General features: G+C 52.0%; 1 protein-coding gene across 15 annotated transcripts in view; it reads left to right on the forward strand.

Annotated features, from left to right (window-relative positions):
* SLCO2B1 (solute carrier organic anion transporter family member 2B1) overlaps positions 1-16,880 on the forward strand; it is a 54,876-nt gene that overhangs the window by 3,441 nt on the left and 34,555 nt on the right. For 5 of the 15 annotated variants that reach the window (XR_012423517.1, XM_045371306.2, XM_074014769.1 and 2 more), the window contains exons 2-6: positions 8,148-8,278; positions 9,457-9,594; positions 11,470-11,632; positions 14,847-15,080; positions 15,340-15,438. Coding sequence is in view for 10 of the 15 variants with exons in the window: in XM_045371306.2 (XP_045227241.2) it covers positions 8,148-8,278; positions 9,457-9,594; positions 11,470-11,632; positions 14,847-15,080; positions 15,340-15,438 (765 nt within the window). In the remaining 5 variants the exon portion in view is untranslated. Of the gene's footprint in view, positions 1-1,021; positions 1,120-8,147; positions 8,279-9,456; positions 9,595-11,469; positions 11,633-14,846; positions 15,081-15,339; positions 15,439-16,880 lie in introns of all 15 variants that reach the window. The other 10 variants (XM_074014770.1, XM_074014773.1, XM_074014776.1 and 7 more) reach the window with 5 other exon arrangements.

Below are 16,880 nucleotides of genomic sequence, written 5' to 3' on the forward strand. Positions count from 1 at the left end.
CAGCCTGGGCAATGAGAGCAGGACTCTGTCTCAAAAAAAAACAAACAAAACAAAAAATCAAAACCAAATGAGGAAACAAAAGCCAGGAGGAGCTCTGTTACCTGCCCAAGGCCATGCAGCTACTCGGCAACAGAGCTGGGGCTCAAACTCGAGCCCCCCACTGGTAACAGAGGCCTTCCTGGCCTATTCTTCCCCTCTTTCTGGACAAGTCTGTACTGAAGGCTCCAATGTTCCCAGCCTGTGCTTGGTGAACATAGGCCTGAGGGAGCTGACTCTGCAGGAAGCCTGCCCTGAGGTCCTCTCTAGACCCCAGGGTCACCTTGTGTTTGGAGGACTAGAGATTCATGATCCGAGTGAGATGGGATAACATGGACCCCTTAAAGGATCAATTTAAGTACAGAGAGAGATTAGCTGGGATCACATGGAGCGGATGGAGCATAGCCTTGAGCCATAGTTGCATATCTCTGAGCCTCTGGCTCCTTGTTTTAGGCCTAGGGAGACCCTCCTCCCAGGCTGTAGTTGCCATTTTTTAGGTCATCCTAGGTCTAGATGGGGTAGCCAGGGTTACAACTGGGAACAGAAAGTCCCAACTCAGGGTCCCTGACTGAGCTGGGAAACCACCAGAAAGTTTGCCTGGCCCCTCTGCGACCCTGCCAGATCTCCTTCAAGAAACAACAGCTGCAGTCTCACAAAGCTGGACCTCAAGCATGCTATTGTCCTCCCAGCAGACCACCCAAGGTCCTGCTGGGAGGAATTTCCCAAATATGACAGCCAAGCCCAATGCCTGGAGACATTCCCCCTTCCTGCCTTTGACTCCCTCTCCTCCAGAGTGCTGGGCCAGGCCAAACAAGGAACTGGAACATTCAGGGCCCTCATGCTGCCCCCATCCCAACTCATGTGCACCACCGCAGTCCCCACCCACAGACCCCATGCTCCAGCCTTCTCTTCCCCTTCATTTGGTTTAGTTCAATTCAACAATCTTGTTGTTTTATTGAGACGGAGTTTCCCTCTTGTTGCCTAGGCTGGAGTGCAATGGCACAATCTCGGCTCACTGCACCTTCGGCCTCCCAGGTTCCAGCAATTCGCATACATCAGCCTCCCAAGTAGCTGAGATTGCAGGTACACACCACCACGCTCGGCTAGTTTTGGTATTTTTAGTAGAGACAGGGTTTCACCATGTTGGCCAGGCTGGTTTCCAGCTCCTGACCTCAGGTGATCCACCTGCCTCGGCCTTTCAAAGTGCTGAGATTACAGGCATGAGCCACCATGAGGCCAGGCGTGAGCCAGGCCTCAAAAGATAAGTGGTTTGCTGGGGACGATGGACACATGCTCACTAGGGTGGGGGGTACATGGGATGGGATTGGCTTCCACTAACCTTGACCTCCTTGGGGCTGAGCCTATACTCACAGTTTGCAGATGGAGCTGGGAGTTGGGGAGGGGCTAACCATTGTTGAGGACCACAGTATATCAGGCATAGGACATTTTCCTTTAATCGTAATAAAAACACTGGGAGATAGACACTGCTCACTAACTCACAGAGAAGAAAACAGGCTTAGAGAGGCTAAATAAGCTGTCTTAGGTCACACAGCTACGTCATGACAAAACAAATCTTTGAATCCAAAGTCTTCTCACCCAGAGGGTTTCAGCAGGGAACTAACATGATCCACCAGGACTGGGGGAGTACAGGACAACGTCTGCCCTGGGGGAATTTATTGCCTAGTCAGGCAGAGAAGAGGGAAACATAAGTAATGCAAGAGAGTGACCAGCGGAAATTGGCCTGGGAGGGGGTTTTATGGAGGGAGAGATGAGAGATGAGCTGGGCTGCAGGAGCTTGGCAGGGGTGTCTGCAGGCCCAGGGAATCTCAGGCAACTCAGGAGGTAGGAAGGGCCCAAGGCAGGGCTTTGTAGCCTTGAAGTTGGCTGCCTCCCACCCCAACACTTCTGGAGGGGGGCGTCTGCCATTATCATGAGGAATGGATTGCCCAGCATCTGCTGCTGGTGTTACCGGAAAGGGGTCTGAATCCAGACCCCAAGAGAGGGCTCTTGGATCTCGTGCAAGAAAGAATTCAGGATGAGTCTGTAAAGTGAAAGCAAATTTATTAGGAAAGTAAAGGAATAAAAGAATGGCTACTCCATAGACAGAGCAGCCCCGAGGGCTGCTTGTTGACCATTTTTATGGTTATTTCATGATGATATGCTAAACAAGGGGTGGATTATTCATGCCTCCTGTTTTTAGATCATATAGGGTAACTTCCTGACATTGTCATGGCATTTGTAAACTGTCATGGCACTGGTGGGAGTGTAGCAGTGAGGACAACCAGAGGCCACTCTCATTGCCATCTTGGTGTTGGTGGGATATAGCTGGATTCCTTACTGCAAGCTGTTTTATCAGCAAGGTCATTAGGACCTGTACCTTGTGCTGACCTCCTATCTCATTCCATGACCTGGAATGCCTAACTGTTTGGGAATGCAGTCCAGTAGGTCTCAGCCTTACTTTACACAACCCCTATTCAAGATGAAGATGGAGATGGAGATGGGTAAGAATCTCAATTCAATGGTTTTGGATTTTGTGGGGAGAGAGTCTGAGAATCTGAGGGCCACAGCCTCTTCCTTTGAAGGGCTGATCCATCTTTCAGGAAGTTTCTCTAAAGAACAATCAAACCATTTGCTTTGGACGGACAGTCTAGGAAGAGGAAAAAAATTGCTTATGAAGACAGTGAAATAGCAAATAGCATCATGTGTATGTAGATGTGTAAGGTACAGTTTGGGGTTTTTAGCGTTCAGGCTGAATGTGGGGATAGATGGTTTTCATCCTCAGGAGATGCTTTCTGCACCAGGAAGGTGGGATTATAGTCCCTGCATTGTAGCCGGGGGCTTCAAGCCTGTATCACTGCCTCCTAGCCAGTGAGTGTGCCTGGAGAGAAGGGGTCCAGTTCCTTGGGTCCTGTGGTTGGTTACGGCTTGAATGAGAGAGGGAAAGAGATGATCCAGAGATGGATGAATGGCGATGTCAGGATGGAGGGGTTTACCTGGAGGAAGACCAGGTGTGTGTGGAAGGGGATGGGTCCAGCTGGGCCGATTGCCTCAGATGTGCTTGAATATTTATCAGGAAAAGAGAGCAATGGCCCCCGGGAAAGGAGAGCAAGGGCCACCTATATGTCAGGCCAGCTGCCCCAGAGGCCTTACCTCTTTGAGGTCGTATAGAGGAGAAGAGATTTCTTGTCCTCACTCTTTGCTAGGCTGGTGGCTGAAGTCACTATAACAAAAGACAACTTAACAGGAGAAAAGCATACAAATTTATTTGGCTTTTAAAAATTTGATTTACTTTAATTATTATTATTTTTACATAGAGATGGGGTCTCACCATGTCACCCAGGCTAGTCTGGAACTACTGGGCTTGGTAATTCTCCCACCTCAGCCTCCCAAAGTGTTGGAATTACAGGCGTGAGCCACTGCACCTGGCCCAAATTTATTTAATGTAAGTTTTCCATGACACGGGGGCCTTCAGAAATGAAGACCCAAAGAAATGGGAAAACCCGTGTATTCTTAAATTTTTTAGTTTTTATTATTTTGAATTTAATTTAATTGAATTATTTATTTTTTGAGACAGGGTCTCACCCTGTTGCTCAGGCTGGAGTGCAGTGGCATGATCTCGGCTTACTGCAACCTCTACCTCCTGGGCTCAAGTGATCCTCTTGCCTCAGCCTCCCAAGTAGCTGGGATTACAGGCATGCACCACCACACCTGGCTAATCTTTTGTGTTTGTAGTAGAGATGAGGCTTCGCCATGTTGTCCAGGCTGGTTTATTATTTTTTAATCATCTAGCCTAAAATGTCAAAAACTTGTGACTTTTTATGCCAAGTTTGATGAAGAAGTATATAGTTGCGGAGAAGTATTGCACAAAGAGGGTGTGTGTTAATGGTGATAAACTTGGGGAAATCTAGCAAGGCCTGTTTGTTCAGATTCTTCTCTGTGTCCTTGCGTCTTCAAAGTTAAGGCTGTTTCTTTTCTCCAGGTAGAAAGAGAGTAACTCTCAAATGAGGATCTTACGACCTGTTTCAGGGTGAAAGGCGGGAGGTCAGAGCGGTGTGACTATCCTAAGTTTTATGACCTGCTTCTACTGTTTTCTCAAATGTGGCCAAGGTGCCATATTTGGGGAGTAGTGTGTCCTGAATTCCATCAGTAAATACTGTTATCTTCACCTTACAAATGGGGAAACTGAGGCTCAGAAAGCTCAAGGGATGTGCCCAGGCTCACACAATGGGCTTGTAGCACAGCTGGGATTCCAACCCAGGTCTGAGGCCTTAAAGCCTATTCTCAGCCTCACATTTCCCTGAGATCTGCCCTTTGTAGCTGGGAGGCAGTCAAAGGAAGCAGAATCCCGGGCCTTTCCCGCAGAGAACAGGTAAAGGAAGGTGGTCCTTGCAGTCAGGCTGGTCTCTGAAACCCTGCTCCTCATTACCCAGACTTCAGTGGTGTGGAGAATGCTGACTCTACCCATGAAGGGCAGCCTTGAAGGGGGAGTCTCCGACTGACCAGACACATGAGAAACGAAGTTTGTGGCTGACAGACTTTCAGGAACCTGTCTGACTGTCTTATGAGGAGCTGCAGGCAGGTGGCTGACTGACAGTCTGAACGGACAGCTCTCCTGAAAGACAGTGGCCCGCTGGCTGGCTGGCTTACCAGCAGGTGGACACGGTGTGCCTGCACGAGTGATCAGCCAAGTGACTGATTGACAGTCGGGCACACAGACCCGCTGCGGGTCCCTAGCCCCTGGAGCCACCTGGCCTACCTGGGATCCCAAAACTTAGCTGCCCACCTGGGAGAGAGAGAGACTGGGTGTTTTAAACTAGGGCTTGGCTCCCTGCCCCAGGTCCCCTCATTCCCACAGGCGACTGCCAGCCCAGCCCAGGTTCAGTCCCATGGCCATCCCCTTCTCCTGTCAGGGGTGGCCCCTGACAAAGGCCCCATAGAACAGGGCAGGGCCTCAGTGCCCTTCCACAGGAGGACATGCAGCCCTGGACTTGACCATCCTTCCAAGGGGAGTGCCGCCCTGAGTCAGGGAGGCAAAGGTTTGCTGTCAGGGCATCAGTAGAGACCCCAGCCCACAAGAAAGTCTTGGAGGGGGTGGACAGCCTGCCTGACAAGCCCCATTCAGTGACCGACTGACCCCCCAAATACATGACTCGTGCACCTCTCAGAGCCAGGAGGAATGTAGCCAGTGCTTCCCTCCCCTGCCCAGAGGCACAGGCTGTGGACTTTGCCCTCCACAAACAGCCATATCTCTAAAGGATAAAGTAATCCCAGGAAGGCTCTGAGTCTTGACAGAAGAGGCCGGGATTGAAGCTTCAGGGAGAGCCAGAAGTGAGGCTGGAGTGGGAGCTCACCTGAGGCAGGTGAGCATGTTCCATGAGTGGGCAGGTGAGAGGCTGTGGGGCTGGAACTGGGGCTAGACAGGCTGGGGCACAGCAAGAATGTCTCCAGTATACCCAGGAAGCTAAATGGAGGATCCAGGGTCTGGCCTGGAGCTGGGGGCCTCATGTTCTGAGCCAGCCCACAGGCCGTCCACCCCTCTGCCCCATCCATTCCTTGGGTTTCCTTCAGAGCTGGGGCTCCAGGTCAGGGACTTCTGCTCCCAACCTCAGCTCCCGCTCTCTCATCTGGTTGGCTTGGCCCCTTGGTGGACTGGCACTGCTACCTATGAAGTGACCTGCTAGGTTTGGCTGGGCCAGGACAGAGAAAAGCACTGTGCTTCTTCCCCTTGTCAAACTTGTACAAGGAGCATTGAGTGACGTTGAGTTTAACACCTACCTGGACTTGAGTCCTGGGACCAATACTAACCAGCAAAGCTAGTTCCTCTGAGCCTGGATGTCCTTATCGGAAGCATAGAGATAATAAGACACCAAAGGGACAGAGCTGTGGAGAGGGTTCATGGGCCAGTGCACAGAAAGCCTGTGGCACAGAGCCCAGACTACAGCAGGTAACCCACTGCTGCTAGTGAGAGGAGCTGAGGCTTAGAAATGGTCCCCTCCACCTCCTCTGGCGCCTTTGCTTTGAACTGCCTTACTTCCTCCTTGCCTTTAAAGTGACTCCCACTGAATGTCCCATGACATTCCTCTTCCCTAGGCCAATTTCCCATCTACTCCTGTCAGGTGTCAGTTTTGTTTCAACAGTTCCTTGCTTCCTCTGCGTGTTTATGCCCCCAAGAGGGACTCCTCCCTAGCCACACGCACTTCCATTTCCTCAGGCAAATTCCTCAACCTGTGTGTATGGACGTTTCTCCAAAGCAAGATATACAAGTGGCAGTAGGCACATGAAAAGATTCTCAACATCATTAGTCATTAGGGAAATGCAAACCAAAACCACACTGAGATACCACCTGTACTCTATGAAGATGGCTATAATTGAAAAGACAGACAATAAAAGTACTAGCAAAGATGTAGAGAAATTGGAACATTGCAGGAGGGAGTGTAAAATGGTGTTGCCACTGTGGAAAATGGTTTGGCAGTTCCTCACATAGTTAAACACAGAATTATTTTATATGAACGTATGACCCAGCAATTCTGCTCCTAGGTATATACCCAAGAGAATTGAAAATGTATATCTACATAAAAATTTGTACATGAATGTTTGTAATACCTGAAACATGAAAACATTATGCTAAGTGAAAGAAGCCAGTCACAAAAGGTCACATATTGTGTGATTTTATTTATATGAAATGTTCAGAATATAGGCAAATTCATAGAGACAAAAAGTAGATGAGTGGCAGGGAAGAGGGAGGAATGGAGGGTGACTACAGATGGGTACGGGACTTCTTATGAGGGAATGAAAATACTCTGGAATTAGATAGTGGAGATAGTTGTACAGCTTTGTAAATATACTAAAACCCACTGGATTGTGCACTTTTAAAAGGTGGATTTTATGACTATAAATTACATCTCAATTTTAAAAATCCTCAGGTTCCCAGGTACCCTGTAAGAGGAGCACAAAAACTTCACCTGTGGTGGTTCAGGGCCTCTGTAGCCCCCTCCCTGAGTTTGTCTTTCAGCCCTAGAGATACAGTGAGAGTCCCCCAGGTCAGGAGGAATCCTGAGGTCAATTTTCAGGCTCCAGAAAGAGCATGCTGAGTGAGAGGAAACTCCTGCCGGTGGTGAGAGGGACATAAAACAATGGAGGCTTCCGGCAGGAAGTGAAGCCGCAGGAGGGGAGGAAAGCCAGGGAGGCCAGGGCTGCCAGGAAGAGCAGATGGTTTCAGTCTAAATGGAGGGGTGGAGTCTGAAGTTTGGACTTCCAGGCTCCCCACTGAGAGTGAGCTCAGGAGACCCTGGGAGATGCCTCTGAAGGGGCTGAACTTTCCTCTCATTGCAGTGAGTGAGATACTGAGGGTTACCATAGTTACCATGTGAGGAAAACCAACATGCGTAAAGGAGGTCGAGGGTCCAAGACAGCTCTGTGTCCTCAGTTATCACCCCACGGGCCTCTGTCCACAAGGGTGTTAAATGAGACGAGCTCGGAGGGCCCTTTCTGCCCTGACCAGCAACATGGTCTGATGGTGTGATGTGGGGATAGGCTGGTTAGCTCTGTGATGACATGCACAGGGGTTCCCTGTGCAGGGGTTGGAATCTACTCCAATACACTGCAGAAAAGCCTTTATTCCCTGACTATGGACCTAGCCTTGACCCTGCCCCTGGCTCCAGACCTCTGATCCTAGACTGAACCAGACAGTCCCAGGCCCAGACTCAGTCTCCAAGAGCACAGGCTGTCTCACAACCCAAGGCAGGCTGAGAATGTGCACGGCTCACCCTCCCGTGGGGGCCACTACTTGCAGGTTTGCTGTGTGGGGAGGTCAGCAACTTCTCCCCAGAAGGGAAGTTTTGCTGGGAGCAGAGTGAAGTGTGAAATAGGTACCCAGTAGGCATTGGGTCAGTAGGGGCACAGGGACACACACCCTTTTAGGAAAGTCCCTTCCAGAACTGTGACCTAAGAATGAGGAAGGCTGAAGGTGATTTGATTCTCAGATTCTCATCAACCACTAAGAACCCTTCCCCCTGAAAGACCTTGGTTCTGAGGTCTAGGGCTACCTGATCAGGCCAGGGCCATTCTCTGGGATTCTATCTATTCTCCTTCCCTGGTTTTCTGTCCCTCAGGGCCAGCGGGTGAGGGACCCCAGGTACCAGACAAGGAAACCAAGGCCACGATGGGCACAGAAAACACACCTGGAGGCAAAGCCAGCCCAGACCCTCAGGACGTGCGGCCAAGTGTGTTCCATAACATCAAGGTACCTCTCAGGGCCTGGCAGGGGACTCTGAGTCTAAAAGAGCAGGCTCTGCCACGTACTGGCTGTGTAATGCCAAGGAAGACTTTCTCTGAACCTCAGTTTCCTCATCTATACAATGGGTGGCTGTGAGGATCAAAGGGATGATCTACAAAAGCACTCAGCTGGGTTTCGGGCACATGGAAGGTGGCCAGTATGTGTTCGCTCCTCCCAGGGAGGAAAGGGGTGCTCTTGGAGGAGTACAGGATGAGGCACCCCTTGTTTCCCACTTTCCCAGAGAAATAGAGAAGTACCCTGGGGATCCCAAACCTATGTGGATACTGGGAGTCCTGGCTCCACCAAGGGCAGCTGTGAACATCCAACGTCCACTGGAGCCCACTGGGTGCCAGGCCCTGTGCCGGGTGCCCTCACACGTGATCTTATTTAGTTCTCACAATATTCCTGGGAACTCAGGCTGTTGTCCTCATTGTACAGATGAGGAAACTGAGACTCAGAACAGAGTGAATATAGTAAGCTCTGTCATAAATACTCTATTTTTTAATCATTTGAAGTTTTTCTTCTCTTAGGAATTCTCTTAGAGTTTTTCAGGAGGAGACTCCAGGCAGGCTGGGATGTTTGGGGTAGCGTTCAATGTGTGCAGGTGGCCTCACAGTGTCACTCTGGGAGAGGACTAGTGCGGGTGGGATGGAGAAGGATCTGGGTGAATCTGGGATAGCTTCCCTGAGAAAGGGGCAGGATGGTGGAACTGGGAGGAAAGCCCAGCCCAGCCAAGGGGGGCTCTGAGAGCCAAAGGGGCTCCCACCATTCCTGGCCACGGGAAGACCCTACTCTTGGTCTTGTGGCTCTTCAACAGCCCCCAGGTCCCTGGAGTGTACTCAGGATGGCTTTTCTAGTTTTTAGTCCTGTGTGAGAAGCTGTGAGCTACACCAATCACCATCTCTCTCTACCCCCCACCTCCTCTGGCCTTTCTTCCCTTTCTGTCTTTCTCTCCCCTCCCTCCTCCTCTGCCTGTCTCCTTTGGTCTCTCTCTGTCTCTCTTCTGTTGGTCACTCTCCCGCTCTCTATCTCTTTCTGTGACTCTGCTCCCCCATCTCTGTTCCTTGGTGCTCTGTCTGCCTCCTTCCCTCTCTTTGTCTCCCCCTGCACTGCCCACCTCTGCCTGCCTCCCGGTCCCCCTACAGCTGTTCGTCCTGTGCCACAGTCTGCTGCAGCTGGCGCAGCTCATGATCTCCGGCTACCTTAAGAGCTCCATCTCCACAGTGGAAAAGCGCTTTGGCCTCTCCAGCCAGACGTCGGGGCTGCTGGTCTCCTTCAACGAGGTACAGGCCCCGCCCAGCCACAGGGGTGGACACTAAGGGAGACTTGCACCGCACCTTCCACCAACCTTCCCTCTTACTACCCCACCTTAAGGCCTTCCCCTCCCAGTGCCCTCAGGCAACCCCTGTCTCAGCGCCTGCCTGAAACCTCAGAGCGTTTGCAGCTGTCTTCTAGGACCTGGACTTGGTTGTCTCTCCTTGGGAACCTCTACTGTGTCAGGTCCAGGGATATTTCACAGCTAGCCAGGGTCCCCATATCCACCCAGTCCCCTTTGGCATCCTTTACCTTTTCAGGCACCCAGTTATTGCCTGTCCCAGGAAGGAATCAAAGAAAGCCACTTCAACGGTAGTGAGAGAGGCTTAAACTGCATCAAGAGCAGAACCTCTGGGCCTTAGGGTGGTTGGGGGAGGGATACCGTGGTGCAGGGTGTCTGTCCTTGGAACTGCCCGGGGATTCACAGGCCTGTGGGGCCCACAGCCAAGCAGGGAGGAGCAGATGAGCTGCTTTGGGTGGATTTGGAGATCAGAGTCCAGCTGTGTCCCAGTCCTTCAGTCCTTCCCCTGCCAGATGTTTTTACCCTGAAGAAAGTTGTCTTTCTCCCCATCCCCCGTGCAGATTCCCATGAAATTCTCCCCCTGGGTAATGTGTCATATTCCTCACTGTGTCATATTCCTCACAACTCAAGGCTGTCCAGCTGCAGTGTCCCCGGATCCTCTTCAGCACCTGCGTCAGAGGTGGGAGGGGAAAGTCCTTACCCTGCTCTGGGAGCTTGGGCAAGTCACTCCCCTGTCTCTGGGCCTTAGGGCCCTATCTATGGATATGGCCACTGTGGAGTGTGGCTGTCCTTTCCAGGGTCCGGCCACTGTGGAGTGTGGCTGTCCTTTCCAGGGTCCGGCCACTGTGGAGTGTGGCTGTCCTTTCCAGGGTCTGGCCACTGTGGAGTGTGGCTGTCCTTTCCAGGGTCTGGCCACTGTGGAGTGTGGCTGTCCTTTCCAGGGTCTGGCCACTGTGGAGTGTGGCTGTCCTTTCCAGGGTCAGCCATTCCCTGGCTCCCCCACCGACACTGCCCCACTCCCCCAGCGAGGAGGGTCTGGGACTCACCCACCGTTACCAACCAATAAGCAGCAGAGCCAATGCGCTCCCTGCTCATGGTGCAGAGACTGTCCCTGCCCTGCAAGCTCTGAAGTCCCCTCCTGAACTCACATCCTAGGATCGTGATCCTAAGGCTCAAAATGTCAAGCCTTAGGCCAGGCACGGTGGCTCACACCAGTAATCCCAGCACTTTGGGAGGCCGAGGTGGGTGAATCACTTGAGGTCAGGAGTTCGAGATCTGCCTGGCCAACATTGTGAAACCCCATCCCTACTAAAAATGCAAAAATTAGCCAAGCATGGTGGCACATGCCTGTAATCTCAGCTATTTGGGAGGCTGAGGCAGGATAATTGCTCAAACCCAGGAGGAGGAGGTTGCAGTGAGCCGAGATTGCACCACTGCACTCCAGCCAGGGCAATAAGAGCAAAACTCTGTCTAAAAAAAAAAAAATCCAAGCCTTGACCTGGCTTTAGACTTTGTTTATGACATTCCTGAAACTCAAAATCCCTTCATTTGATGGCCCATCCTCCTCATGTTCTAACATGGAGTCCAATCTGTGTTCAAAAATGGAATTGAACTCCTAGATTTCTCCACTCTGCCCTCATTTTTCTCCTCTAAGGGGGCAGTGCGGCCCTTCTGAGGGGGACCCAGGAGAGAGACCCAGATGATTTTTATTCAGTCCGTTATTCAGATGGGCATACCGAAGTTGGAGATAGAGACAAGGATGGTGCAGGCCCCCAGCCCTGGGCACTGTTCCACCTTAATGGGTCTCCTGGTCCCTTTGCAGGTGGGGAACACAGCCTTGATTGTGTTTGTGAGCTATTTTGGCAGCCGGGTGCACCGACCACGAATGATTGGCTATGGGGCTATCCTTGTGGCCCTGGCGGGCCTGCTCATGACTCTCCCGCACTTCATCTCAGAGCCATACCGTTACGACAACACCAGCCCCGGTAAGAGCAGCAGGGCTGGGCAGGAATGGGATGTGAGCCTCTGCATTGCTTTGCGCTGGGGCCCACCCACAGGCCTTCATCAGGCAGGATATGCCCCAGCACCCCAGGATAGCTGCTAGTCCCCCACCCCGCCCGGCTCCTCAGGCCCCAGCCCCGGTGGGTCTCTGGCAGACCTGAGGAGTGGGGCAGGAAGTAGGCCCTGCGCAGAGGGGTGAGGGCCTGCTTGTATGTCACTGTGGGTTTTTTTAAGTGGGGGTGAATTTACAGTGCAGCCTACTTTGAGGGCCTGGCATGCAGTAGACCCTCAGGAATTGCCTGTGTGGTAATAATAGCGTCATACACTACTCACTATGCACCAGACACTGCTCTAAGCACTTAATGTGTAGTCATGCATTTAATCCTCATAAAAGACATTGGGAAAAGAAAGAATGAATGAGTGAATGAACAAATTTTTAAAAATGAAGGAATTCTGGACAGGAATGGTGAAGCCATGTTCAGCCCAGTGGGATTTTGTTGAGGCCCTACTTGACAAAGGGATGCCTGTCTCTTAGAGAATGACCCTAACAACCTGAGCCCTCATTTTATTCCTTCCCTCTCCTACCCACTCACCTACCCACCCACTCACCCATCTGTCCATCTATCCATTCATCCATATCTATCCACCCATCGATGCATCCACCTACTCATCCATCTATTTATCTATTCATCCATCCAGTGGAACACCCAACAAACTCTTAATGCTGCCTACTTCGTGCCTGAGCCTCTCAGGGGAATCAGTTCTTTTTACTCTAGGGAGCTCCCAGCCTGGGAGAGGAGACAGACAAAACAAAAAACAGTTGTGTGATGAGGGAAGCACAGGGCAGGGGTGAGCCCACACTCCAGCCTGGCATGGAGGAAGCCTTCCTAGGGGAGGAAGACTGTCAGAGAACAGCCTTCCTCCCTCACCCTCCCACCAGCTCACGCCTCTGAAGTCCCACTCTGTACCAGACCAGAAGACAGGGATAGGGGAGACAAGATGAAGCAGACATGACCCAGTGGGGTGCAGGGTTGGCATGAGCACGGGCAACTCTGCCACAAGGTATAGAGCCGAGCACCTTGGGAGGTGACCAGAGGAGGCCATTAGAGTCCTGAATAAGGGAAGGACCCTGGCAACTGGACGGAGCTGGAGGGGTTAGAGGAGGTGGCACTTGAGCTGCAGCTTAGAGAGAAGGTGGCAGTTGCAGGTGGAGGGGAGGGCATGGGTGCAGAGGCAGGGAAATGGGAAAGCCCAGCACGTGCATGAAGAATGCGGAGTGGTTCTCTAGGCCTGCATGGAAACTTGTCAAGAGAACTGCTTGGAATACCAAAACACAATACTTCCTCACATTTCTTTGTACAGAATTTTCACTTTACAGAGGTTTTTCTGTGCAAGGACACACATGTTCTTCATCCTCACTACCATACAACCTCCCTCTGCAATAGGTGCCCCTGAATCCTTAAGCAAATCCCTTCTCCTGTCTGAGCCTCCATCTTTACATCAGCCCAAAGAATGGGAGAGACTCGGGGATCTCCAAACTCCCCTCCTGTTCTGACAGTCCAGGTTATTCCATTCACTCATTCTTCATCCAATACTGATGAAGTTGTGTTCTGTGCCAGGCCCTCTGCGGGGCACTGGGGACACAGGGATGGGGAAGGCAGACATAACCTCTCTAATAATTGTCGCATCTAACGTCTAGTAGGCCCCATGCCTGGGCACGCTCACCACCCACCACTCTTAACGTTCATGACCCCAGAAGGCAGGGATTATCACTACTTGCTCACAAGTGAGGAAACCAAGGCCCAGAGAGGGGAGGAACTGCCCCAAGGACACACCCAGGTAGCGCTACCTTAGCTGCTGCTCTGAACTGCTGAATTCTTCCACTTCTGAATTCCTTATCTGGAGAACTTTGTTCTTTTTTTTTTTTTTTTTTTTTTTGAGATGGAATCTCACTCTGTCGCCCAGGATGGAGTGCAGTGGTGCAAACTTGGCTCACTGCAACCTCCACCTCCCAGGTTCAAACAATTCTCCTGTCTCAGCCTCCTGAGTAGCTGGGATTACAGGCATGTAGCATCACACCTGGCTAATTTTTGTATTTTAGCAGTGATGGGGTTTCTCCATGTTGGCCAGGCTGGTCTCAAACTCCTGACCTCAAGTGATCCACCCCGCTCGGCGTCCCAAATTGCTGGGATTACAGGCGTGAGCCACAGCATCTGGGCAAACTTTGTTCTTTCTTTCGTGTGAAAGATGAAGAAACCAAGGCCCAGAGTGGGTAAGGGCCTCTGTGAAGTCACACAGCAAGTCCCAGGCAGCCTCCATGGAAGGCTTCTTTCAGGTTCTTGACCTTGTTTCACATGGCTCTTTGCAGCCCAAGGAAGTGGCTCTCCTGGCTGGACTGACACAGCTCAGAGTCTCAGCTCCATAAATGGAGGGCCGCAGAGAGAAGGCTGCTTCTACAGCCACATTTGGGATAATAATAGTGTGAGGGTCTCCTCAAGTTTGCTCACCAAATATTGGTGAGCTCCAGGGAACAAATGTCAGGTAACTAAATTAAGAAATTCTTTACTGTACACTGCATCTGTGTCCCAAGCTGACACTGAACCCTCCCCCAAAGTGAACACCAAGGGCCCCAGGGCCCTCCACAATCCAGCCCCAGCTGCCCCACCCTGCTTCACCGTGACTTCAACCCTGGCCTTGCCCTCACACTTTGTGATCTAGCCATTCTGAACTTCTCATTCTCCTGGCACGGTGCCCTTTCAAGTCCCTGGGTTTTACCTGTACTGTGACCTCTCCCTAGAACACCCCTCCCCTCCCTCTTTTTCTGGTAAATTGTGTTTATTCTTCTGGACCCAGTTCAAACTGCACCCCCTTTGACCGCCCCGCCCCACGCAGGGGCCGCCGTTGCTGTGGCACTTGCAAATGCCTCTGGTCAGAAAGGTGGTGTAGGGCAGTTTAAGAGCATGGACCCTAAAGCCAGACCCCCTGGGTTCCAATCCTGGCCCTGTCCCCTTACTAGTTTCTGTCTAAGCATCAGTTTCCTCACCTGTGAAACAGGCGTAATGAGGGCACTCCCCCTCGAGGTTTGCTGTGGGGCTCGAATTATTTTTACACACAGCACTTAGAAGAGTACCTTCCCCTGGGGAAGTGCTATTTAAGTCTTAGCTATTGTTGTAACATTTTTTCATTGTCGTCTCTCAGAGGATATGCCACAGGACTTCAAGGCTTCCCTGTGCCTGCCCACAACCTCAGCCCCAGCCCGGACCCACTCCAACGGAAACTGCTCGAGCTACACAGAAACCCGGCATCTGAGTGTGGTGGGGATCATGTTCGTGGCACAGACCCTGCTGGGCGTGGGTGGGGTGCCCATTCAGCCCTTTGGCATCTCCTACATCGATGACTTTGCCCACAACAGCAACTCACCCCTCTACCTCGGTGAGGACCGGTCTCATCCCTTGGCCTCTGATGGTCAGGCCAGGCTCAGCTAGGAGGAAGAGAGACCCAGGGTTGGGGCTGGAGATGGAGTCCCTGCCCCCTGCCCCATCCGGCCAGGAAAGGTCCAGGGAAGCCCTGGAGACTTCCCCATCCCTGACCAGGGGAGACAGAGTGTTCTTGCCCATCACAGACTGGGCAGGCACTGGTCTGAGGAGAGAAGCCAGGACTAGAGGATCCTAACCCAGGCTTTGTGTTGTAGGGATCCTGTTTGCAGTGACCATGATGGGGCCAGGCCTGGCCTTTGGGCTGGGCAGCCTCATGCTGCGCCTTTATGTGGACATTAACCAGATGCCGGAAGGTGAGCCTCAGGACCACACGTTTGCTAGACCCTAGCTAACTGACTGCCACTCTCATAGGAGACACTGAGCCATGGAACCTCGGTTCAAATCCTAACAGCACCACTGACCTTGGGCAAGCCTCTTAGCCTCTCGAACCTCAGCTTTCTCATCTGTGAGAAAATCTCTGTCCTGTCTGTCTCCTAAAGCTGCAATTGGAGTCCAGTGAGATGGTGGAGGTAAACTGTAAAATGCCATCAGATGAGGAACCGTGGTTGCTGTCACTACTATTACTAGGAGTCTTCGCCTTGTTCCATACCCCACCTTCCCCAGGCCCTCAGCCCCCTGCTCACACATGCTGTGGGGCAGGTGAAAGAGCGCACTCTTTTGACCTGTAGGGAGCCTCCGTCTTTAGGGGGAAACAAGACTTGAGTTAAACAGAAAGGACAGTGCACACTGGAGAGAACTTTTGGAGCAGAACTTGGTGACTCAAAGTATGACCCTGGGCCTCTCTCAGATGGGGTATTTACTGTGACCTCTAAGAATCCTTCTAGTTCTGACCAGCTCAGAGCCTAGGAAACTGCCAGGGGCACCATTTGGGAAACAGTAGTCTCTGGTTCAGGCAGTGGTCAGAGTGGGCCAAGGAGTGGGACTGACGCTTGGTCAGAAGCTGGCCAGGAGGGAGGGGTGTTGGGGGTTCCGGGGCTCTGGAGTCCTTGGAGAGCAGTAGGGTACTCCTGTTAGAGCGTGTCACTGTGGCATCCCAGCTCCTAACTCATCAAACCAAGCAGCTCCAGAGGTGCCTCCTGCCTCCTGCCATTCTCACCTGCAGACTTTCTGCCAGGTCCTGGGAGCCTCAGGTAATGTGTGTGTGTGAATGAACATGCAGACGCTGCTTCTTGTTCCCCAGCTTTTGCCCACAAGTGCCTGCAGCCAGGACAGGTCTGCACAGCTCTGAACAGCAGCCACTAGGAACAGCCCTGCCCCGCCCGCTTTCCTTCTGGAAGGCTGGGTCCAGAGTGTGGGCTCTGGCTGCAACCTCTCCCTCCCCTGAAAGAAAAGTCCTGGGAGTCAGGGGTTCCCTAGATGTCCCCCGACACACCTCAGCTCCATGCAAGGGAGTGTGTTTTCTGACTGTTGACATTGTCCAGGCAGATGGGGCATCTCCACAGGCAGATGTGACATTTCTATGAACCAACCTGCCACCTCAAAACTCCCTTCTCCATGGGGGATTTCACAAGGTAGGCAGATCACGCCAGCTGCAGGCACAGACTGATATGAGAGAAGCAGAGGGGCTGGAGAGGTGCATGTGTGAGTTCTCACCAGCCTGACATGCAGGCAGGAGAGATTAAAAAGTAAGGAGAGAATCAAGTCTAATCACTGCAAAAGCCAAACCCATCCTCAGCGTTACAGGTACATTTGCTAAGTGCCAACTGAGTCCTCTGGTCCCTGCCTGGGAGGAACT

This window comes from Macaca fascicularis, chromosome 14 (assembly GCF_037993035.2).
Source record: "Macaca fascicularis isolate 582-1 chromosome 14, T2T-MFA8v1.1".
NCBI lineage: Eukaryota > Metazoa > Chordata > Mammalia > Primates > Cercopithecidae > Macaca > Macaca fascicularis.